Consider the following 24,528-nt stretch of genomic DNA (forward strand, 5'->3'; position numbering starts at 1 on the left):
AAAAAACAAACATGGGATATTTATTAGAGTGGTTAAATCCACTTTAATTTCGGAAATAACGGTTATTAGCTATCATCACTTTCCAGAGAAACCCCATATTTGGACACGTGGGCAAACACCAACAGGTTTTTTTGTATTGGAACGTCGTCACCCTGATTGTCAAGTGTTTTCCCGTTCGCTGAGACGAAGAAATTCCCAATGCTACAACATTTTCCAGCCGCGTGCTGCTGAAACGTTTGCACAGTTATTGGCTGAGTAGAACACTTTGAGGTTATATACGTTTAAAAGTAACGGCTGTTGTCTGATTGCTTTTAGAGAGGCCTGCAGAAGAGCCCGACTGAATTTCTAGTCTGCTAATGCTGAAATATAATGGCACAATCTTCACGAGTAGGCTTCAGTTTCCAGACAGCCTTTGACGCCTCCCTGCAGAGATGCACAGTTGTGTAGCGGCAGGAACATAAATAAGCTGCCGCTAGTAATTAAAAGTGCAATACGTAATTGCTGAAGCCAGCAGGCCGGTTATGGTACTGCAAAAACAGTCCTGTTCAACTTTTACGCTGACTACCAGGGTCCACAATTAACGTTTTGCCAATTTCACGGCTACGAGTATTTCATACTGGTCACAAAACTCTATTTTGTTTTAGATGTTTCCTGCTTGTTAGTAAAAAAACGTGCGAGTCGCAATAGATACCACTGATTATTACACAGCTACACTGAATACTTGATTCTGATTGGTCAGTCACCACATTCCGAGGCACGTTATTCCCCAACAACTGGTAAAAACTAACAACACAAGCTCATCCTTGCTAAGACCATTTTTTCTTTGTGGAAGCTTTGCATTTTGTTGGCTAATAAAATATTAAAACAAATCAATATTCTGTGTACAATTATTTAATTACACTACCAGTCATAAGTTTTTGAACAGTAAGATTTTTAATGTTTTTTTAAAGAAGCCTCTTCTGCTCACTAAGCCTGCATTTATTTGATCCGAAGTACAGCAAAAACAGTACAATTCTGAAGTATTTTTACTATTTCAAATAACTGTTTTCTATTTGAATATATTTTCAAATTTTATTTATTCCTGTGATTGCGAAGCTGAATTTTCAGCATCATTACTCCAGTCACAGGATCCTTCAGAAATCATTCTAATATTCTGATTAATATTCTGCTCATAAAACGTGTCTTATTATTATAATGTTTAAAACAGCTGAGTAGAATTTTTCAGGTTTCTTTGATGAATAGAAAGTTCAGAAGAACAGCATTTATCTAAAATAGAAATCTTTTGTAACATTGTCTTTTTTGTCACTTTTGATCAATTTGAAGCATCTTTGCTACATAAATGTATTTGTTTCTATAATTAAAAAACTTTTTAAAAATTACTTTTTAAAGCTTTTGAATGGTATAGTGTGTAGTGTTACAAAAGCTTTTTTTTCAGATAAATGCTGATCTTTGGATCTTTATATTCATCAAAGTATCATGAAAAAAATTTACTCAATTGGTTTAAATATTGATAATAAAATAATAATAACAGTAAAAATGTTTCTTGAACAGCAAATCATCATATTAGAATGATTTCTGAAGCATCATGTGACACTGAAGACTGGAGTAATGATGCTGAAAATGTAGCTTTGATCACAGGAATAAATTACGTTTTAAAATAGATTCAAATAGAAAGAAGTTAGTTTAAATACCAAAAATATTTCACAATATTACTGCTTTTGCTGCATTTCGAATCAAATAAATGCAGGCCTGGTGAGCAGAAGAAAATTCTTTAAAAACTGTTCAAAAACTTTTGACAGGTAGTTTACATCATCCTGGTATCACGACCCGCTCGGTCTTGTTTCATACAAACGCAGCTACTGCCATTTTACGACGAATGTAAGATAACTAACAAACTGGTAAGATTTCAAAACAGTTTAATCTTAAATCAATGTGTTTCATCGCTATAATTATTCATGTGGTGAAATACCGTCTTAGTTTGAACTTGTCACTTGCTAGCAACTGCGTTCTTCACAGAAGCTTTGCGTTAAATTTTTTTAAACTAAAATCAACATTTCGTATCTAAATAATTAGTTTTGTGGTAAGTAGCCGTGTAATAAGCAGGATAATGTACATCCAGCCGGTTATTGCAAAATCAAGCCCTTCAGTCTTATACAAAAGCTGAGAAGTCTGTCGGGCTTTATTCTGCGACAACAACCGGCTGGATGTACATTATCCCTTACTTAGCGAGGGGCAGAATGTTGTTTTTGCAGAAAATTTACTCACCCTCAGGCCATCTGAATATACTGAATATACTTTTTTTTTACACGTACGCTAGCGCTGTCAATGGCTGGTGTTGCCATCTTGTGGAATATCCGATTAGTGCAAAACCAAGTCAATGCACAAAAATCGAATGGTGCGTGACAAAATTTGCGTCACGCGTACGCCATTTTTAAATGTTATGGGTCTGGTTTCCTCTTATCTGCGTCCAGCTATTTTTAAAAGTACAAAACAGCTTGTTTTGCTATTTCATATTGCAAATTGGTGCTTCTTACCATATTATAATGTATTATCTTAATTATGAACACACTAATTTTTAATGTAAACAGTTTTACTGTTTATTGCACGTTGTTATTCTTCCCGTTATTTCCCATAGCAGCTGATGAACCGGATGTCTCGCCCTTAGGCTTACTTCAGTGTTAAAAAATAACTGAATACTTCGGGCTTAAGGTGTAAATGTATTTGGAGAATGTATTTGGAGAAATTTAGCATTATGTCACCGTTAAAAATATCTTAACAATGGATTTGTTTCTTAGAAACATTACGTTTTTTACTTAATTGATGGACTAGTGTTGTGTGGATTACTTGTGAATTATTGTGATGTTTTATCAGCTGTTTGGACTCTCATTCTGACGGCACCCATTCACTGCAGAGGATCTGTTAATGAGCAAGTGATTTAATGCTAAATTTCCCCAAATCTGTTCTGATGAAGAAACAAACTTCATTCTGGACGGCCTGAGGGTGAGTACATTTTCAAAAAATTTAAATTTTTGGGTGAACTATTATGACTAAATCATCCAACAACCAATTATTTAATTTATGTTTCCATTTTTTGCTTTTAGAAATTTTAGCAATGATGCTTTAATTAGCATGCTACACATTCACATATAACACATTCTTATATGCATGGTGAAACTCATCATGTTGTTACGTCTTTAAATTCACCTTGTTTAAACATGTTGCTACAGGTATACACATTCAGAAAGACGTCTTTGGCTGTTGCACCGTGAATCACAATGTTTTTTGTTTTTTTTTGGAGTGTTTCAGCCATTTTAAGACGACATATGAAGTTAAAATAACTTTTAAAATAATGTTATTTAAACATACAATTTAAAAACGTTTTTAAAACCACGTCTTAAGAGCTATTTTTGAACGCAAAAAGCATTTAAACGCCTCAAAAGAAACATGTTCATAACCTTCAATTTTGAATCACCCAACTATTTTGCACACAACTAACCAGTATTTTTTGCTTCTCTAGTCTGCTAATGCTTGGCGAAGCACACTTGGCAAAGTCGCAGGTGCGCATTTGGTGGTAGGCGACTGTTAACCTTAGACCCTGGTGACAACAGTACAAGTTTAAACGCAATTTCAGCAACGCTGGACTGCACATACATAAAGAAATAAGTTAAGAAGTGAGAGAGAATATGCTTCCCAACACACTTTCCCTGGAGAGACTGAGGCAGTGAACATTTAGTATGATACTGACCTCTTATATCCTGCAAAGAAGACTTCCTGAAAGAAGGAAAAACTGAGAGGCGAAATTCACTATCCAAGTGTGAGATGGCAGGGTGATATGTCGCATGAAGTTTTTAGTGAACGTGTTTCATCAAGAGTTTAATCGCAGCGCCTCCCCAACCTGCTGCGTGTAGGAGAGCGGTTTGAAAGAAGAGACTATTGAGGCGTCACACGTAGGAGAGAGGTGGAAGGGGGGAATGTTGGGTTAACAGTCTTTAAAACCTCCGCATTCACTTTGGTCATCCACGACCTGGCCGTATTCCTCATAATCACAGTTCACGCACAAACTGTTTGGCTTTGTTTTCGTAACCCCACATTTCTCCTTCGGTTCCCCCCCTACGCTCTGCGTCGAAGGGAGGTTTCTCACTCGTCGTCCAGCACCTCTGTCTTGATGTCACTGGTGGCTCCGCCCTGCCTCGCCAGTGCCAGGATGCTGTGGTTGACAGCGGCCATCTCCACTGCCAAAGCTATGGGGTCCTGGTGTTCGTTTGGGCCGGTGTTGTCATCCTTTAAGGAAGAAGAGAACCAAAGATTGGTCTTTTGTCCTACAAAACTCTTTTAACGACTTTGTGTCATTAAAAGACAAAGGAGCATGAAATAGTTCATACAACTCATGGTATATTGGTAACATTTCACTTATTGGCTGCTTTTAGAATTTTTTTTTATTTACTGGATTTATATCGGCTGGTATTGGATATTTAGTTTTCGTTCTGCGTTTTAATTTCTCCCATTTTCAAATTTAGAATAGCCTCTGCCATTATTTCTAAATTCATATGCAGCATTTAAAATGATTTATTTTATTATTATTATTATTATTTTTAATCAACATTGTTTATTTCTAAATATTAATTCATTTATTCATGTAATAATTTTTTACAAAATAGCATAAAATTTCAGTAACAATTTAGCAATTATCAGCCATAACATGACAAAAATTATTAGCTAATCGTTATTAGTCAGAACTAATATTTTTGTTAATATATTTTTATTAATATATGATAAAATAGAAAAATTATAAAATCTAAATATAAAATTTCAATATTGTCCAGTTAGTGATTATCAGCCATAAAAACATTAAAATAATTATTAGCTGATTGATTAAAAAATACAAATATGCATATATATGAATGATATAATAAAAATTATATTAATTTTAGATTTTTAGAGTGATTTTATACATGACAGTAATTATTAGCAAACTGGTATTAGACAATTATTAAATGAAAGATTAAAAAATATACATAAATATGATATATTAAAAATGATAATTTTAGAATTAAAAAGGATAATACTTTTTATACATGACAATAATTATTAGATAACTGGTATTTACTTTAAAAAAACAAATATTATATATGTGTTTTTTTCTTTTTAAGTAAATACCAGTTAGCTAATAATTATTGCCATGTATAACAATTATTTCAAAAATTATTATCATTTTCATCATATATATATATATATATATATATATATATATATATACACACACACACACACAACATAATAAAAATTATAATAATTTTAGATTTTTAGAATAATTTTATACATGAAAATAATTATTAGCAAACTAGTATTAGACAATTAATTAAATTAAAGAGCAAAATATACATATATATGATATATTAAACATGATTTCTTTTTTTTATTAAAATCTAAAATAAGGAATGGGTGATTTATTTATTTATTTCACCCTTTAAATTAGTACAGAATTTCAACATAATAATAATAATAATAATAAGTTAAATAGTAATTGTGAATTGTAAACACATAAAATATTACTATATATTAAATATTACAATAAAATTATTATCTTATTTTTTTTAAATGTAAGCCATCCAAAATAATAATAATAATAATAATAATAATAATAATAATAATAATAATAATGATGATAAAAAAAATACCCTTACCATTCCCAAAACTTGGTCAGCTGCTACTGGCTCACCGTAGTCATTTCCATCGATCTCATCGCTGTTGGAATGACCTCCCGGGCTTTGGACATCAATCCCATGACTCTCCAGGATTGCTGCTTCTTAGAAAAAAACAGACCTTGCCATAACATATCTGAGCCCATTAGGATGTACCCAACATGATGGAACTGCATTTCTGAAAGGCATTTTTTCAGTAAATTCAATATTTCTGATGAATGCACATTTTGGGTGAGACAGCTGCAGCATGGCGATAACAATGCAATGGAAATAATTACATTGTCCATATTCAGAATGCATTGTTGCGTGTAATTCGAGCTTTGTCTGTCCCCAGAGGGCTTCAACATTACCTATGTTGGCTCTTCTCTTAATTTCCTTCCGTCTGTTGGCAAACCAGTTGTAAACTTTCAGAGACGTGACCCTCTCAAGATCTGAAAGCTTCTTCCCTTAATCAAATCACAGCAGAGCTCATCAATAACGTCTGGGGCCACGATAACAGGCATTTACACATACATTCATCTTCTTTATAGAGCTTCTGTTTAAACATCCTACCTGGTTTCTGAATAACTGCATTGCAGGCGTTGGCAATTTCCTCTCGTTTGGCTTCATCCGGGTACTGGTTGTCATTGAAATAACTTGCGTGAAAACATAAGATAAACATAACGTGAGGCAGATAAGCTTTTTTAGACCACATTTTACACAACTGACCACATCCTCTCACCTCTCCATCACCGCCAGACACTCTTTCCTCCAGGTGAAGCGGCTACCACGCCGCAGACGGAAGCTGCCCTGGGAGCTGCTAATGGGAGGAGGGGTTTGACGCCACTCCACAATGTCCTCCAGGGCCATCGGGGTGGGCCGCATTGCTAGTGTTGCACCTGGGGCACAAACATGACAGGTCATCTCAGATCTCAGAAGTGTCTGTGCGCTTCCGAAGAGAGACCTTCTGGTAGACCGAAGCCTGTTAACTCTGTCCGGAAGCAAATGATAATGAAAGAACAGGCGTTCTGGGGTTTAGGTCATGACCTTCTAATTTATTCACTGAATCTTTGATATCTTCCCACAGATCAGCCTGGAAGAAACTGAAGGAGTTTTCTGAGATTAAAGACCCAATTTTACAATCACAAAATGCGATTTGATTTATACAGAAGCATGATTATTTTTAGTATGACAAATGCAGCATGAAAAACGCATATTCATTTAGATATATTTAATTAAGTTAGCATTGCAAAATGTACTATGAAAATGTAAAAACAGGGAAATGAGCATGTACACAACCTTAAAACTTAAATATAACGGCAAGCAACGATTAACAGGGTTCAAGCACATTAAGGCATTTAAGCACATATGAAAAAAGACATTAATCAGCAAGCTTGTAACCACCTAAATCAATGATTTAAAAATGCATTTTTGGCAAATGCAGGTAATTTACCCTAAAAATATTATGTTTTTTAATGGTTATGACTGTTTTAGCACTTTATAGGATTTTGGGTAAATATTTGGGTAAATATGTACAGTTCCCTTTTCTAAACGGCCCCGTTATTGCCTCTCAAAGGGTATATTTCAACCTTTTTTGGTAATTATTGACCTAGAAAGTCCAGAGAACTGTACTGCCGTGTTTTTTTCCAGATTGAGCGAAATACCTAGGACTATTTCGCAAAAGTAGATTTTTACATCTTCTTAATCATTTAACAAACGATATGATTGAGAACAGTGGTTCTAGAGGCAAAGTTGTCCGGAATGAGGAGTTCTATCATATGATACGAGTATTGCGCATCATATGATCTTCTAAACAATGCGCAATGTACAATTATTTACGCTCTTGAAAAATGTGATACCGCCCCCCCAGTGGCTGATTTCTTTCAAATTTCTCTCAGACCTTTGGGGCCCTGAGTCAAACAGGCCCACCGAGTTTGCCCCGATCTGCCTCCGTTAACCTTGTCTAATAGGTGCTCAAAGTTAATTGGCCAATGACGGCCATGTTTTTTTTGAGATACGCAAATGTCCTTATAGACACTTTGGACCAAGACTCGCACAGCGATTTTCATGTTGATAGGACAAACGGTTGCGTAGTTATAGCCATTTTTATGTTTTTCTCCCTCTTATAGTGCCACCAAGTGGACACTATAAGAGTGACCTCAAACTGAGCTCTTACCTGTTCTAATTTGGTGAGAATAGCTCATTCCGTTTAGGAGTTATAGGCATTTTACTAAAAGTGTCCCCGCCCTTTGTGAAGGACGGTCCAAATTCACCTTTTTTGTTGATAATTATTGATATTCACTCTGCAGAGAATCTTCCTGCATTGGTTTGGTTCCGATCAGGCTAAAAACCTAGGACTAGTTCGCAAAAGTAGGTTTTTAAAAAAATCCAAAATTTCACCAAGGCTCATGATCGAATCTGAACGTATGCATTTTGTCCGGTGGACACTTGGGACACTTGAGGACACTTGAGCCTGCCACAGACGGTTTAGGAATTATGAGCGATTTTGTACTTTTAAATGCTGTAACGTGCAAGTACCATCCCTCCAAGCTTCAAATCTCTAGGTACGGTTTCATCTGCATGATCAGTTTTTTACGTGGAGATTGTTAATCCTTGGCCATTTTAACAATATGCGCTTGAACCCCTAATTTATTACACAAGTAGGACATGTTCTTGGAACTAAATTTTTATCAGTCAAAGGTGTCTTGTGATGTCCTGGGTTTACAGTTAAAGCTATTATTAGATGGTTGAAACGTCAGAAATTTGTTGGACGTCCTACATGGAAAGTGACATTGGTGTTGGGTATTACCAGGTGTAGTTTTCTCAAGTTGGTACCAGCGATAGAAGGCTCTTTTCTTCTGCTCGCTGAGGTCTGAGCCTTGCTGCAGCAGCCAATGAGAGATCCGGCTCTGACTGATACCTGCAGACAACCACACACTGCTTATAAGGGCAAAATCTGACTTGCATATGCCTCTCTAAGGCCTGCCATGACAAATCCCACAACTGTAATAAAAAGCAGCCATGCAGCTGACATTTCTGTATTAATATTACTAGAATATAGCATTATGCTAGAAGCGGCATAACAAAATATTATGGTGTACTTTAACGGCTCTCTTTTTTATTATACACAATAACTAGGGAAATATTATATAAGCAAAAGCAAACTAACCTGTAACTTGGGCAACTACTGCCTGTGATATCCGCCGGTTTCCCAAGAATGCTTTAATCTCTTCTTTAATTATAGCACTGTCCATTCTACAACAGAAAGACACATCAAATGAAAAACATCAATGCTATTTTTGGTATCATTTAAAAAAAAAAAATTTAATACAACAAAAATATTCCTAATGTATCTTTAACTATATGATGTCTTATGAACAACCAGTATTAAAAACACTAATTTAAGCCTCACAAACTACAAATACACATCTTATTTCAGTTCAGATATGACCAAAGTTAATGAGTTAGCTGTTTTAAGCTGATAAGTTCATTTGTGTGTCATTATGAATGATTTGTGTAAAAGAACTGTTCATAAGAGTTAACTGATCATGAATTGCACTACACTGGGTTTTCTGTTGTCGTTTTGTACAGTGTGTTATGACGCTGCATCCAAATATACAGTTTATTTCAGTTCAGATATGACCGTGGTTAAGGACTAAGTCAGATACAGTTTTAAAGAATTAATGATACATTTTTGGCTGATGAGTTCAGGTGGGAGACTTGTGACTTGCTTGACTACTTAAAGGGGTCATCGGATGCAAAGTTCACTTTTACATGTTGTTTGAACATTAATGTGTGTTGGCAGTGTATGTACGCATCTACCCTATAATGCTAAAAATCTATGGATTGATTTTAAATTAATCTGTAAAAATACTATCCCCTTTTTCAAATCGAGCCATTCTCAGATGCCTGTCGGTATGGCGTCTTTTGTTACTGAACAAACCTGGGGTTTTGAACAAATTCAATGTGATTCAATGAATCAGCTGTCAGTTGAACGAATGCTTCTGTGACTCACATATTATGACGGTAATTTGCCACCACCTACTTCTTCTTTTTAAACTTCATATTTAAAAGTATCATTTTATTTCATATTTCTATATTCAAAATATTATGCAAAATAAAATATTATTTTAAATGTATAATTAAGAAAGTTCATTGCTGAGGGAAAAATAAATAAGGCTGTGGTAAAAATAAAATGTACTGACATGACTCGACTTGATCCTTAGCAGGACTCGACTCGACTTGCTTGAGGTGAGCCTCAGACTTGACAAAGGATAAGTTCACTTCCAGAATAAAAATTTCTTCATAATTTACTCACTCATCTGAGATTCATGTCTCTTTCTTCAAAGAAATGAAGGTTTTTGAGGAAAACAATCCAGGATTTTTTTCCATTTAGTGGACTTCAATGTGGATCAACGGGTTGAAGGTCCAAATTGCAGTTTCAATGCAGCTTAAAAGGGCTCTACGTGATCCCAGCCGAGGAATAAGGGTCATATCTACCAAAACGTTGTCATTTTGTAAAAAAAACCCCAAACAAACAAAAAAAAAAAAACCCCAAAACTTTCTATACTTTAACCATAAATACTTGTTATGCACTAGCTCGACCTTACACATTACGTAATCACGCATACATGATGTACGAAAGAATACCAACCTAGTGTTTATAAAGTGAACGTGTCAAAAAAGCCAAACACCCTTTACAAAAAAAGGTAAAACAACAATGTTGGATGATTTTGAAGTTGGAGGACACTAGGTAGCCATACCCTACCTTTTTGATCCAAAGCACACAGGCAAAAAACTAACCACGCATGGCATTTCCAACGTGATTATGCAAAGCATGAAGACAAGCACCAAAGATATAGTGCAAGATTTTTAATTTGTGGTTAAAAAGTATACAATTTTTTATTTTTTCTAGAAAATGAAATGACAGATTGTTTTGCTAGACAAGATCCTTATTCCTCAGCTGGGATCGTGTAGAGCTCTTTGAAGCTGCATTTAAACTGTAATTTGGACCATCAAACCAACTGATCCTCATTGAAGTCCACTATATGGAGAAAAATCCTGGAATGTTTTCCTCAAAAACCTTAACTTATTTTCAGCTGAAAAAAGACAGACATGAACATCTTGGGATATACGGGGGTGAGTAAATTATCAACTAATCCTTTAACTTGCTTGGTTTGTTTGCACTTTGACTTGAGATTTAATTAAGACTTTATAGTAGGGACTTGAGACATAAACACGTGACCCTGGACCACATAACCAATCTTAAGTAGCACAGGTATATTTGTAGCAATAGCCAAAAATGGGTCAAAATTATACATTTTTCTCTTATGCCAAAAATCATTAGGATAACAAGTAAAGATCATGTTCTATAAAGATATTTTGTAAATTTCCTACTGTAAATATACGAAAACTTAATTTTTGATTAGTAATATGCATGGCTAAGAACTTCATTTGGACAACTTTAAAGGCGATTTTCTCAATATTTTGATTTTTTTGCACCCTCAGATTCTAGATTTTCAAATAGTTGCATCTCAGCCAAACACTGTCCTATCTTAACAAACCATACATCAATGGCAAGCTTATTTATTCAGCTTACAAATGTACAAATCTCAATTTAAAAATTGACCCTTATGTTTTGCGGTCCAGGGTCACATATGTGACATATGTGAACGTTTATAAGTGAGTCATATTCAGTGTTAATGACTGAGGCATTTTAGGCTGATGAGCTCAAAAGACAATTATTCATCATGTGGACTACACTATGGTTTTCTCTTTCTCAAGTTCTCAAGCCGAAAGTTTCACACCTACCTCATGAGCTCCTCGACTTTGTCATCGATGTCCACTTCCTCATCTGGGTGCTCGTAGGCAAAGGCCCGCGAGGAGGCGTTGCTAACGGCGAAGCGGGGCGGGGAGAGCTTCCCGTTGGGCATTGCGGCGAGGCCGTCCCGTCCATTTTGGACCATGGGTGCTACTACCGGCACGGGGGTGGGGACCGTCGGGGGCGGGGAGGTGTCATAGCTGTTGCTAGGGGACGGAGAGAGGCCGTTGCCACGGAAACCCGTCTGCGTGGCCGTAGAGGTCGTCGAAGAAGAGGCTGTGAGGTTGTTAGAGGAGGTAGTGCAGGAGTTGGAAGAGGTGGTGGCGTTGCTGCCGTTGCCGTGATTGACGCCGGCCGCCCCGCTCCCGCCGTGGGCGTGCCGGTGGCCGAACTTCTCCACGTGCTCGCGGTCCAGCCGTTCGAGGGTGTCCAGGGCGTGCAAGATCTCTTGCTTTGTCATGCCGCTCCGACGTAGCCGCTGCAGCAAGTCGATCTGCTCAATGGTAAAACGAGGCTCATCTGTATAATGGGACATTCTACCAAGAAAAAGACAGAGAGCTGCTGCATTAGAGAGCTGATGTTGATAAAAAATGACACACGGCTGCATAGTGTATAAAAGTCAAAACACAGCCTAGACTAAAAAAAAAAAAAAAAAAAAAAAAAAAAACTATGTTTTTGTCTAAGAAATGCAGTGGAGGAGGTGTAGCAGGGGCCGCACGCGCAGGAGCTCTAACTAAAGCATTATTTTTCCAAGAAAATGTCAAAGTCACCGCACCTTTATCGACCAATCATTGCAACAGAAGTGTGGAGCCTGTCTGAGGTCAAGGCAAAGACACTGCATGCATTACCACAGAATTTTTAATAGACTTTAAACAGCAGAAAGCTGGGACACGTGAGGAGGGGGAAGGAGGTTAACTTTAGGGAAAACTGCCAAGAAAAATTCCATCCGAGGCGGCCAACCTACTTTCAGTGAAGAAGCTGAGGATGAATCACTCCGTACGGGCGTTTGTCTGAGAATAGTTCTCTCAATGCCAGGCGGTTGCCCACACACGCGTGCTTCTGCCGAATTGTTATCTCGCAACTCGCCGTATTTCAATTCATTTCGAGTTTTAAAAGGAAGCTACGACTTGTGACGCTGCAAATGCAAAACTCGTGCCAGCGCAATATGCATTCCATATGGCACAGTGTAATGCAATCAAGTAAACGAGAAAACGTTGAGGCTCCTTTTAACAAAATGAGCATTTCAACTTCCCTGCGACATGTTCTTCAAGAATAAATTCTGCTGATGAGCGAGTACGACTGTCTCCTGGTGTCTGCGCTGCATAAAATGCATAAAAAAAGATTTCTGCTCACCCAAGCACCCTTAAAAAGCTTCAAAAGGTTTAATTATCCAGAGGCATCAGATATAGCAAATCAGCAAAAACAACAATAAATCTGGGAGAGTTCTTTGAGGTTGTTCAGTATTCAATTTTTTCTGTATCTCCTAAAAAAACAAGCCTTGAGTGGTAGAAACCAAACAATGCAAGTCATAAAATAACAATCCCCCATTGTCCCACGAATGCATAAACCACATATACATTTTCAGGCTTTCTGATAAGCGAATAAAAAGACACCTTAAGACATCAAATCTGGTTTTGAATAAGCCAGCCGATAAACCACAGTGACACAAGAATTCAGAATCGCCCATATGTAGACGTGCTAAACCACAGGCACACACAACTGCTTCTACTGAGATTAAACTGTCACTTGATGATAAACCAACTCAGTTAACTGCTGCACACATGAAACTAGTAACACAAATATTTGTTTTAATAATGCAAACTGCATCGCAACATTTAACAACAACAATCATCGAGAGAGATGCAATCTTGCTATATCAAGCATTAAATGCAAGGCTACTGGTGTGCATGCAATTTTAATAACGTTTTAATGCTCTGAGGAGTTTTAGAGTTGCTCATTGCTGCTTTTATTTGCATATTCATGGATGCATGGAAGCATTAAAGCATCTATGGATTATAGTTAGGAAACTATAGCATAGGCAGCAGTTTGCAGGAAACTCATCTGCTTTGCAGCAGTTCAAGATCAAAGTTGATTTTGTCCATATGCCCCTGGTGCTTCTCATCAGCACGGCATCCAAAAAGCCCATATCTTTCTTTACTCCACATTTTTAAACACTTTTTACAGCCCATTTGTTGCATATGTAAGTGCAGGGGTCTTTAAAATATCAATTTAACTCTATGGACAGCTGGCAATTAGACCTTCATGCCCACTAATCAATGAAAATAGAGAACATACAGAATCTGTCGTCTGAAGTACCTGATGCCCCACTGTGTTTCTACAATTAAAGTTAATACACTGAATATGATAAACATCTAAAGAACATCTAGTTTCTACGGAAACAAATAAAATGACTATTCAGGTCACACAAAACTTCATAAATGTGACTACAAAACTAGTCATAAGGGTTAATTTTTTTTAAACTGACCGAGATACAATTGTTTGAAAATCTGGAATCTAAGGGTGCAAAAAAAAAAAAAAAATCAAATATTGAGAAAATCGCTTTTAAAGTTGTCCAAATGAAGTTATTAGCAATGCATATTACTAATCAAAAATTAAGTTTTGATATATTTACGGTAGGAAATGTACAAAATATCTTCATGGAACATGATCTTTATGTGATATCCTAATGATTTTTGACATAAAAGAAAAATCGATAATTTTGACCCATACAATGTATTGTTGGCTACTGCTACAAATATGCTACTTATGACTGGTTTTGTGGTCCAGGGTCACATATTAAAGCTGCTGATGCCATTCAAAAAGCTTTTTCCCCCCAGGACTTAAAATTAAATGTAAATATTATTTGTTTTTCAAGACATTTAAATGTCAGTTCTCTGCATTTTAAAATATTGTATGTGTAGCAAGCACATAACAACACCTAATGTCATGCTCACAAAAGATGCAGACTATTTGAGAATTTTTTTAAAATTATAATCCATAAACATAACGTTTTTGTCACAAGGGCTTATAAGGAATGCCTAAAATGTGCACTTTTAACCCCTATTCTCTGCTCCATATAAGCCTACTAAGCAAAGAGTCACTTCACCTCATATAAAAACATTAACTGAATTTGTTTCTGCTCAAACACATTCTTTTATTTTATAAACTTCACCTGTTTACATTATTTTCATTGTGGGGACAAACTGGGCACTCTGAGAAAATCAAATGATACGGCCCAAAAAAGGGAAGCCTCGAAAGCTTACTGCACTGGCAAAATATGAACTTTATAGGAAGAAACTGAGACTGGGAATGAAAGCTAGAATGCACAAAGATGCTCAACAATGCAAACTGTCTTAAGATAAGTGATAAGAACAAGTTAAAGGGATGATAGTAAGACTAAAGAAACATCCACACTGTCTTTGGTTATTGTTGAAGAGATGCTGGAAAGTGCAAAATACTAAAACCATAATCCATATTTTAGCTTCGTCAGAAGTTTGTCAGGTTTGTCAATCAAAAAGGCATCTAAATTGTATTATTTTATGTAATGTCATGTTAAGCATTTACAATAAAAGCATGATGGGATACACATGTACTGTACATTAAAAACACTTATTATATTTGCAAGCAAATTAAGCAATTTTTTGAAATCAGTTTATGACAAAATAACGTGTTTGAACTCGATTTGTCTAACTGAAAAACTATTAACAGAGTATCTATAAAAATAATAAGAATAATAATGAAAAAAAAACTTTTACTCTGGGTGGTATTAATAGTGTCACCTTTCCTAATTATATATATATAAAAAAAATCACTGCAATTGAAAAAGTAATAATTTGCATGAACTATCAAACCCAGACGTCACCTTAACCCAATATATACACACCCTATACCCAAATAACAAAGCTCTAGGATGCTGTCAGCACCTTGTTGAAACACAAAACACAACAATAACACATAAACATACAAAATATAAATAAATAATAGTATTCATACTAATAAATGCGAAGAGACCAGCATCAAGACAACTATTAGTTCATTTCACCAATGTCAACACAGTGTCAGTTGTTGCACAGTTGCTGGCATTTCTTTTCTAAACCCCTATCCCAGCACAGAATGAGAGCAGATGTGACTTTACATGCGAAGCAGCGGTCGAACCGAGCTCGTTTCCCCACCGAGCGTCATTTGCATGTGAATGCATGTTTCGTGTCTCCAGACGGATTTAACAAATGACGCCTTTCTTATAATTTGGCATCTCAGACTTACCTGATTGTGCGCGTGCGGGGCCTCCGTGCACCACAGCATTTATTCAACTCAACTGACAGTGTTTCCGTCCCTTTAATCCCCGTCGCCAGACATGAACCAGCAAAACAGGACGATGTCCGACTCTCCCGCTACCTTTCCCTAATTTGATTTCATTTCAAGGCAAAAACTGATTCGCCTTTGTCTGACTGACAGAAGCCATATTGATATTAACAGAAGCGCTGCGCTGGTTTCATGGGAGTTGTAGTTCCCCTCGGCGGGCGGGATAGTCACACTCAATGGGAGTTCGTCGAGCGCCGGACTACAAATCCAGTGGAATATGGTACAGTTTCATCCTCGATCATTTTTCACCAACTGCTGCACGGACAAAAATGTCATTTCTGACTTTTTATTCGCTGAGGACGTGACGACATAATGTGGGATTTGCTGTTGATATCTTTTCATTTTCTTTTTTGAAATTCTTAAACATTTAGTTTTTTTAATACTTAGGTAATCATTCAGTTGCATGTTTTCAACAAGACAAAGTGTTTTTATTGTCCTTTAGAGTATACATTTACTATTTACTCCACATCGTATTTTTAACGAAAAACTTACATACATTTCATCAGATATTAATTTTGTGAGGAAAAACTGCCAAAAAAGCTAAAAGATAAAAAGGTATGTTCGATTGTACTGAATTAAATAACATTTCTCATAACACCTGCACAGGGGATTTACCGTTTTATTTTATACTACCGCCCTCTACTGGACATTTACAGCAATCACCATAAATGGACCTGGTGTAGAAGCGCCTCTCACGACAACAGTGTCAACCAAAATATCACAATTATCAAAATACATTCGTACTATTAATTTCAATTTTATATTTTTCCCCATTTATAGCTATTCAGGCTATGCTGCCCTGGTGAAAAAAACAGCATATGCTGGTTAGGTAGGTTTTGATGCTGGTTTAAGCTGGTCCTTTGCTGGTTTTTGCTGGTCATGTTGCTGGTCAAGGACCAGCATAAACCAGCAAAAGACCAGCTTAAACCAGCATCAAAACCTACCTAACCAGCATTCCAGCATCAGAACATACCTACCAGCATATGCTGTTTTTTTCACCAGGGTGAGGCTAGTTGTCACAAGGAAATATCTCAGTATAAAGTCGAGTTACACAAATGTTTCATATGCTGTCTCAAAAAGAGTTTAATAAATGTTGTGAATTCTGGAATGTAATAGCAGCTCAGAGTTGGTGTATAACAGTATTTTGGTCAGAAGCTTATTTGGAGCCCAGACTTTATGTGGGCTGTGTGTCTGTGTTTCAAAATCAAATCACAGCCAAATAACCCAGGGCTTCTTGAGTCGATTATACTATTGTAATTGTGCAAACAGGGCAAGAAAAATGCATTAGGCGTGCAACAATATGACTGTTTTGGATCATTTACTTTGCATTGATCCACTCACTAATTTTGACAGCCCAGAATGCACAAAACGAACAAATAAGAAGACGTGGATATGCTAGAAAACATCTGAAAATCCAAAACGTTTTGCTTTTGCTGGCTTTCACATCACCTCTGAGATTCCCCTGAAGTGACAGCAGAATCATATCAACACTAGTGGGTGTGAAATCTGCTCGAGGGCCACAAGTCAGCTGGTGACAGATGTTAATGGAAGTAATGTCATGACACACATACACAGACATGACAGGACTCACTCACCAACCTAAAGAAATGGATATTCACTTACCTCATGTTGAGTACAACAATAGCCTGCATTATGAGATATTGATTTGCTCAGTAGTAACCATCTCACTTTCTTGCTCATACATCTAATAGACATACTTATCTTTGTCAGTCATCAAGTGAATAAATACGTGGACATTAAATATCGGTTTGAACTTAAATTATATACTTTCATAGATTATATTAAAACTTCCGCTAAGAAAAAATAGTCCCATACAAAGCACTAAACAATCAGTGTGTCAGGATAAACGTTGCAATGGTATTACAGTAATATTTATACTGATGTTCTCTGAAGTAATTTTCAGTACAATCCATAACTGAGATCCAAGATTATCATAAATCCAAGATTTAGCTGTACAAAACAGCTTGTTTTGCTCCTTGATATTGCAAACTGCTGTGTCTTTCCGTATGATTTTAATGTATTATCTTAATTATGATCACACTGGTTTATAGTGTAAACAGTTTTACCGTTTACTGCACTTTGTTATTCTCCTTATTTGCCTACAGCGCTAATAATGAACCGGAAGTCTCGCACATTCACAGAAAACGGCTTACTTCCATGTTGAAAAATAAGGTGGATTACAAAGAGTAAATTAAACTAAGTAAATAAAAATGATGTATAGTAATGTAACCTAAAGACACATGTTGTTCAAAATGACAACACACATCACACACGCATTTACAAGACTTCCCAGCAAATCTGGCAAATCATATTTTATTAATTCATCATGCGTTACACCTCTACATACAATCATTCATCTTTAAATAAAGCAGGTTTCAAAGTTGAAGATACAAAGTGCTGGAGAAAATGATCTGATGTCCTGCATCATACCCATTTTGGCATTGCACATATTTCATGAACAGTCCAAAACGACATGGCCCGTTTTGTTCTGTGCGCTTCTGGTGGCGCAAGAAACATTCGTTTCAGTACAACTGAAATACCTGATAAGCAATTCAAGCAATCAATATAGGTGTCATGAATTTTTTACAGCTGCTAGATACTCTGAAGTATCTGCAGTAAAACGTCATGAAACAGATGGCATGTGAGCTGTCTGGCTCTCATAACTGTCGCACCTCATGCCTTTATCTACATACCTGCACAGTGAAGAGGATAATAAGCTACTGGTGGATGAATGTAATTTTCATCACCTTATCACTTAGATCCTTCAGCAGAACCTAAAAAGAAATGCTCCACTAGAAAGTGTCAGAAGCTGACAGGAAGAGGAGTCCAAAAGTCTGACACCACAATGAAAATCTCAGACCCCATTCATGCATGCATGCATATTCAAAAGTTTGGGGTCAGTAAGATTTTGTGTTTCAATTTTTGTTGTTTTAAGTCACTTGTGATCATCAAGGATGCATTTATTTGATAATACAGTAAAAACAGTAATAATGTAAAATATTATTACAATTAATCCACCTTATTTTCCCCATAAGAGTGGCCGCGGCCATTTGTAAATTTGATGGCTAATGAACCAGAAGTTTCGCCCATAGCCTTACTTTTACATTGAAGAATAAGGTGGATATATTGTAAAATTTTTTTTTTTTTTTTTATTAGAAACCATTCTAATATGCTGATATCTAACTGATCTCATGATGAAGGCGAAATATGTACCAATAGGTACATATCACTGCAGTTTCCAACAGAAATGTCCACTAGAGGTGGTAAAACAACGACAACTTGTAATCGTTTTCAGACACAAGTATAATTACAGCTCCATATGTTTTGTAAACATAACAAGCTTGCTTGGTAGCCCAGACAACACGGAATTGGACTTAGGACTTAGGAATCCTTGGGTACGAATCATGATAAAACATGACTAATGATGAGAGATCATCAAACAAGATAAAACGGCATGCTTGCGATTGAGTTCTTAGGTCACATTCGCTTTTGTTCATACTATGGGGTAGGTTTAGGTGTAGTGCAGTGGGTAGGTTGTTTTAAAACGTCACGGAGCATTAGCATTATAACAGTACTCAATGGACATTTAAAGTCAGAACTGTCGTGACACGTACAAAACCAACGTCACACAAAACATTCCATAAGGACGTTCTTCTGTTATGGGGAAAAAAACTCGAACAACACTCTTTTAGTGCCACTCAGTGGACATTTCTGTTGGGAACTGCTGTGATACGTACTGGTACGTATTTCGCGTCTTGCGAAAACGTTCCCACAGGTACGTTTTCATCATGAGACCCGGCTGGCTGATATGGTACTCAAGAAACATTTATTATCAATATTACAAACAGTCATGCTGCCTAATATTTTTGCGGAAATCATGATAAATGTTTTAAAAGGATTCTTGATGAACTGAAGTTCAAAAGCACAGCATTTATTTGCAATAGAAATATTTTGTAAGTTTAAAAGTTTAAATAAGTTTATTTTTAGTGTAAATTTACTGCATCCGTGCTGAATGAGTATTATTATTATTATTTTTTTTTTAAATCCACATTTTTGAATGGTAGTGTGTGTGTTATATTTAATATATTTAATACTTAAGATTCAGAACTATTTCTTGGTCACTAATTAAATATGTAACCCTCAACCACAAAACCAGTCTTAAGTAGTACAGGTATATCAGTAGCAATAGCCAAAAATACATTGTATGGGTCAAAATTATTGTTTTTTTGTTCTTTTATGCCAAAAATCATTAGGATATTAAGTAAAGACCATGTTCCATGAAGATATACTGTAAATTTCCTGCCATAAATATATCAAAACTTATTTTTTTGATTAGTAATATGCATTGCTAAGAACTTCAAAGGTGATTTTCTCAGTATTTAGATTTTTTTGCACCCTCAGATTTTCAAATACTTCTATCTCAGCCAAACATTGTCCTATCATAACAAATATATACATTAATGTACAATATACATTAATATACAACCATACATTAATGGAAAGCTTATTTATTCTTATATTATTTCAGCTTTCATGTTTATTTTTCAGTTTATATTTCATTCAAATTATTATGCGCATAATCTAACAAATATTTAATTTTGAAAAATAATGGAAAATATACCTTTACACTAGTGGTCTCAGACTTTGGACCCCACTGTAGCTCCACCAGCATGGTATCCATGCATTTTTTTCTTACAAAGTGCTCAACCTGATTGCAACATCCTCCAACCACAAACAAAAAGAAAAAAACAACTGCAATCATAAGAGTATGACTCAAAACTTTGTGCAGCAAAGCCTCTCCCAGCACATCAATCTTAGAAACAGACCTGAGCTTCAGTTCTCCGTTCTCTTTCCCTTTAGAGCAGCAATGGATATTTCAACTACAGCATTCAACACACATAAGAAAGAGACTTGCGTACGTGCCTACATCTGTAATATAAAAGTAATAGTAGCTAAACTATGGGCAGTGCAATCTGGCTTTTCATAAAGCCATTGTGTTGTGTTTGCTTATATTTATCTGTCCACACTGGTTTCTGCAAGCCTATTATTCATTATACCCAAGGCTCCGACGCCACCAGAGAATCCATTGTGCCTATTTGTTGACCCGCATGGCCTAGGATGGCCGTTGGCAGTCTCAGACAGTTGTTTCTGCATGATCGCCAAGTTGACCTTATTAGCCGCCAGGAAGTCTCTCATGGAGATCATCTCTCCGGACATTCTGCGTCCATCCGTCTCGCTGTCGTTCACTGCGTCTGTGTCTATGGATATGTTGCGAACACGTGTTCGGACGTGGCCGGGCATTACTGCATTTCTACGAGGCCGGAGAGACCTCCCGGGGCAGTGACGACATGGTATCTCAAGCTTTTTCAGGAGCCAGTTGAGCACCTGCTTGATAACAATGGAGATGACATTGAATAGCGAGTAGATGCAGCAAACGCCCATTAAAATAAAAAAGAAATTGCCGACTCGGTAGACGGTTTGGTTTTCGTAACTGGCCCGCTGGCTGCTGACCATATCCCCGAAACCAATAGTGCTGAATGCCACAAAACAGAAGTAGAGTGAATCCAAATATCCCCATCCCTCGATTGAGGAATACATCGCCGAAGCACAACAAGAAATTATTATTGCTGCCACGCAAAGGATCAACATCACACAATACACTGAAGGCTTCCATCCTGCGAGACTGTCTTCACGATTTAGCCTCGCGTTGCTCGAGTCTTGTCTGCTGTCGTGAGGTAAAACTCCTTTACGTCGCCGTTGGACTTCATGGCAGGATTTGAGAACAAAAGCCAGCACTGTTATTATTCTTTCCAGGAAGAGATTAAAAAATAAAATGGTGGCTGCACAGCCAATGAGGCCATAAAAGATCAGGAAGATTTTGCCACCGACAGTGGCTGGTGTGGTCATTCCAAACCCTGTGGGAAATATGAGAGGAAGAACCGTTAATTTACACCCATACATAATGGAATAAACAAACCGTTTATTAAGCTCAATCACCCAAAACTATTTCCTCCTTTATGTTCCTCAGAGCTGGAGAACAAAGTGTTGCTATTGGTGACAGATACTGAAACATCTCCCACCTTTCCCTTGTAACACTGATTGAAATGCAAATAACGAGTGGATTGCATTATTCTTCTCATAAATGTTTTCCCCCTACACATAAAAGCCATTGAGGAGGACAACATGAAGACAAGCTTATTCACATCCTCAGCTCATGTCTGAAGACTTTGTTATCAAAGAGATGCAATGAAACCTAAGCAGCAACTGAAGACAATTTAAGCAGCAAAGGTCTGCGGTTTGGAATCGTTTGGAATACTAATAGTTGAGTGGTTGTTGGTTCCCCTTTGGGAAATTTTCTTGGAATTAGTGAGGAAGGCAACACATTTTTGATTGCATTACTCTAGTGTTCAATGTAGATAAACAGCATCTTTATTAAGTCTTAAGTTGTCTTAAATGTCAATATTTTTAAACTTGGAATGGTAAGAAAAAAATAAAATAAATTATATATAGAAATGTACACAAACCAAACAGGAACATGCATCAGACTGACTTAACTTGTACCATCCGTTTTTGAGTTAGAGTGTTAGGTCTAATATTATACCAAAAACAACATTTTCAAAAGCTGCAAAATTTCAGGTTAACTCAAATATATTCACTTTAAAATCTTTATATATAACTACTCTACATGCAGGCAGGCATCAATAGTCCAATATCTCTCCTGCTGCTTTCATCAACATTCATGCATGTTTCATATTTAAACTAAATTGAATGCATTCAATTTAAAAATCATGGCAACGTGTATTTACACTTATATCCACAAATAAATAAATACACAACGTGAACACTAAAGTAAAATGTAACAACACAAATAAATGTGATCACACAATTCCTGTGGTTTACTTGCATCAGTCAACAAATACATAAATAATAACTAATAACTGGCTACAAAACCAGTCATAAGGGTAAATTTTTTGAAATTGAGATTTATACATCATCTGAAATATGAATACATAAGGTTTCCATTGATGTATGGTTTGTTAGGATAGGACAATATTTGGCATCTGGAATCTGAGGGTAAAAAAAAATACTGAGAAAATCACCTTTAAAATTGTCCAAATTAAGTTCTTAGCAATGCATATTACTAATCAGAAAGTAATTTTTGACATATTTACAAAATATTTTCATGGAACATGATACTTAATGATTTTGGCATAAAAGAAAAATCGATCATTTTGACTATTGCTAGCAATATACATATGCTACCTAAGACTGGTTTTGTGGTCCAGGGTTACATGTCAATATCATTTTGACTCAAAAGCCAGTTACATAAATGTATGTTTTTTATGTTGTGCATGTTGTTTTTAGCTCAAACCCCTCTTAATTTTTTGGTCAATTGTATCTGTCTTTTTTTGCAGTTGTGTTTTAGTCAAACAAATTAAGATGATAAAACTGACACACATTTATGACAGAATTGGACTGTTTGAAAAATTAGAAATGTACAGAGTTTATCAATTACAATAATTGTTGGCTAAAGCAATGATTTGATATTTCTTCGTCGTATTTCATTAAACTGTTTAGACTTCGCTGAAAGGTTATAACAAGCTGTATCACATTTGGTTTTTTTTTTGTTTTTTTTGGTCAAGACTTTAGGCTACATTCACTGGATTGAACACATTAGTATTACCATATTAACATACGATTTGTTTTATATATTAGTTGTAAATACATTGAAAACAGAAATATATCAAGTGAATTTAGTTATATAAATATAATATACCGAATACATTCAAGAATATTTTCTCATCAAGATATATTTCATGTGTTTGTCAGGCTTACCGATGGTGGAAACTACAGTGCCGACAAAGTAAAAGGCTCCGGTAAAATCCCAGCGTGGTCTGAGAGTATCCACCCGTATTCCTGCCATGTTCGCCTCTTCATAATGTCTCAAGAACTTCTCCAGATCACTTTTGTTTAGATTGTACTTTTGACTGAAAAGCTCAAACCTCTGAGCCCACTTTTCCTTCGCCTGTTTCTCCTTGGGATGCTCCAGAGCTGAAAAGACCGCGGCTCCGCACAGGAGGTAGAGGATGATGAGGAGCAGCAACATTATGAACCTCGCATTATCTTCATTCACAGGACCACAGCAGCACGATCCTCTACATGCCATTATGTGACAACTGCTGGACAGGACTGGTAATAAAGTCTCCACATCTTACATTTCACGCTGGTGGGCACGCAACTGTAAGAAACTTCCTCTTCTTCCATTATTCTTGGGCTGCATGTACACCAAACGCACTGCATATGAGCAATGATGATGAGAGATGCTCATACCATCCTCTGAGAATGGATTTAGTGCCAGCTGAAATCCTCATAGATGAGACTGTGGGTGGATCTAGTAGTTCAGCTCATCTCATATGATGAATCTCGCTAGGTCGCCTCGAAAAGCCTTTATACCTTCTTTCAACCCACTTCAGTCGTTAGTACGTCCATCAAGCGTGAGCTCTGGGAAAGATCTTACAATACTGGATACAACTGTTGATTTTGTGCAGCTAGAACTACTTTACAAAGCTTTAAAAACAGTTTACACAGCCTAAACTCGGAAGAACTCTGGAGATATTCACGATGTGCCTCAAGTTTAGTAGA

The 24,528-nt window shown here is 36.4% G+C and overlaps 2 protein-coding genes across 4 annotated transcripts; both read right to left on the reverse strand.

The window, feature by feature from the left end:
- Nucleotides 1-990: 990 nt before the first annotated feature.
- hmbox1a (homeobox containing 1a) lies at nucleotides 991-15,988 on the reverse strand. 3 transcript variants are annotated; one of them, XM_051132894.1, is made up of 9 exons: nucleotides 15,766-15,988; nucleotides 11,493-12,038; nucleotides 8,851-8,936; nucleotides 8,491-8,601; nucleotides 6,424-6,580; nucleotides 6,255-6,337; nucleotides 6,053-6,148; nucleotides 5,685-5,800; nucleotides 991-4,281 (listed from the first exon to the last, which is right to left on the reverse strand). In XM_051132894.1, the coding sequence occupies exons 2-9, from the start codon at nucleotides 12,035-12,037 to the stop codon at nucleotides 4,138-4,140; spliced, it is 1,338 nt and encodes a 445-aa protein (XP_050988851.1). In that variant the 5' UTR covers nucleotide 12,038; nucleotides 15,766-15,988; the 3' UTR covers nucleotides 991-4,137. The 3 variants fall into 3 exon arrangements, with proteins under 3 accessions (XP_050988851.1, XP_050988850.1, XP_050988849.1); XM_051132893.1 differs by having other exon boundaries at nucleotides 5,685-5,803; XM_051132892.1 differs by having other exon boundaries at nucleotides 5,685-5,806.
- A 2,202-nt stretch (nucleotides 15,989-18,190) lies between these two features.
- kcnk13a (potassium channel, subfamily K, member 13a) lies at nucleotides 18,191-24,528 on the reverse strand. Its single transcript, XM_051132898.1, has 2 exons — nucleotides 23,722-24,528; nucleotides 18,191-21,800 (listed from the first exon to the last, which is right to left on the reverse strand). Exons 1-2 carry the CDS (start codon nucleotides 24,050-24,052, stop codon nucleotides 20,899-20,901), a joined length of 1,233 nt encoding a protein of 410 aa, XP_050988855.1. The 5' UTR covers nucleotides 24,053-24,528; the 3' UTR covers nucleotides 18,191-20,898.

This window comes from Labeo rohita, chromosome 17 (genome assembly GCF_022985175.1).
Source record: "Labeo rohita strain BAU-BD-2019 chromosome 17, IGBB_LRoh.1.0, whole genome shotgun sequence".
Taxonomy (NCBI): Eukaryota; Metazoa; Chordata; class Actinopteri; order Cypriniformes; family Cyprinidae; genus Labeo; species Labeo rohita.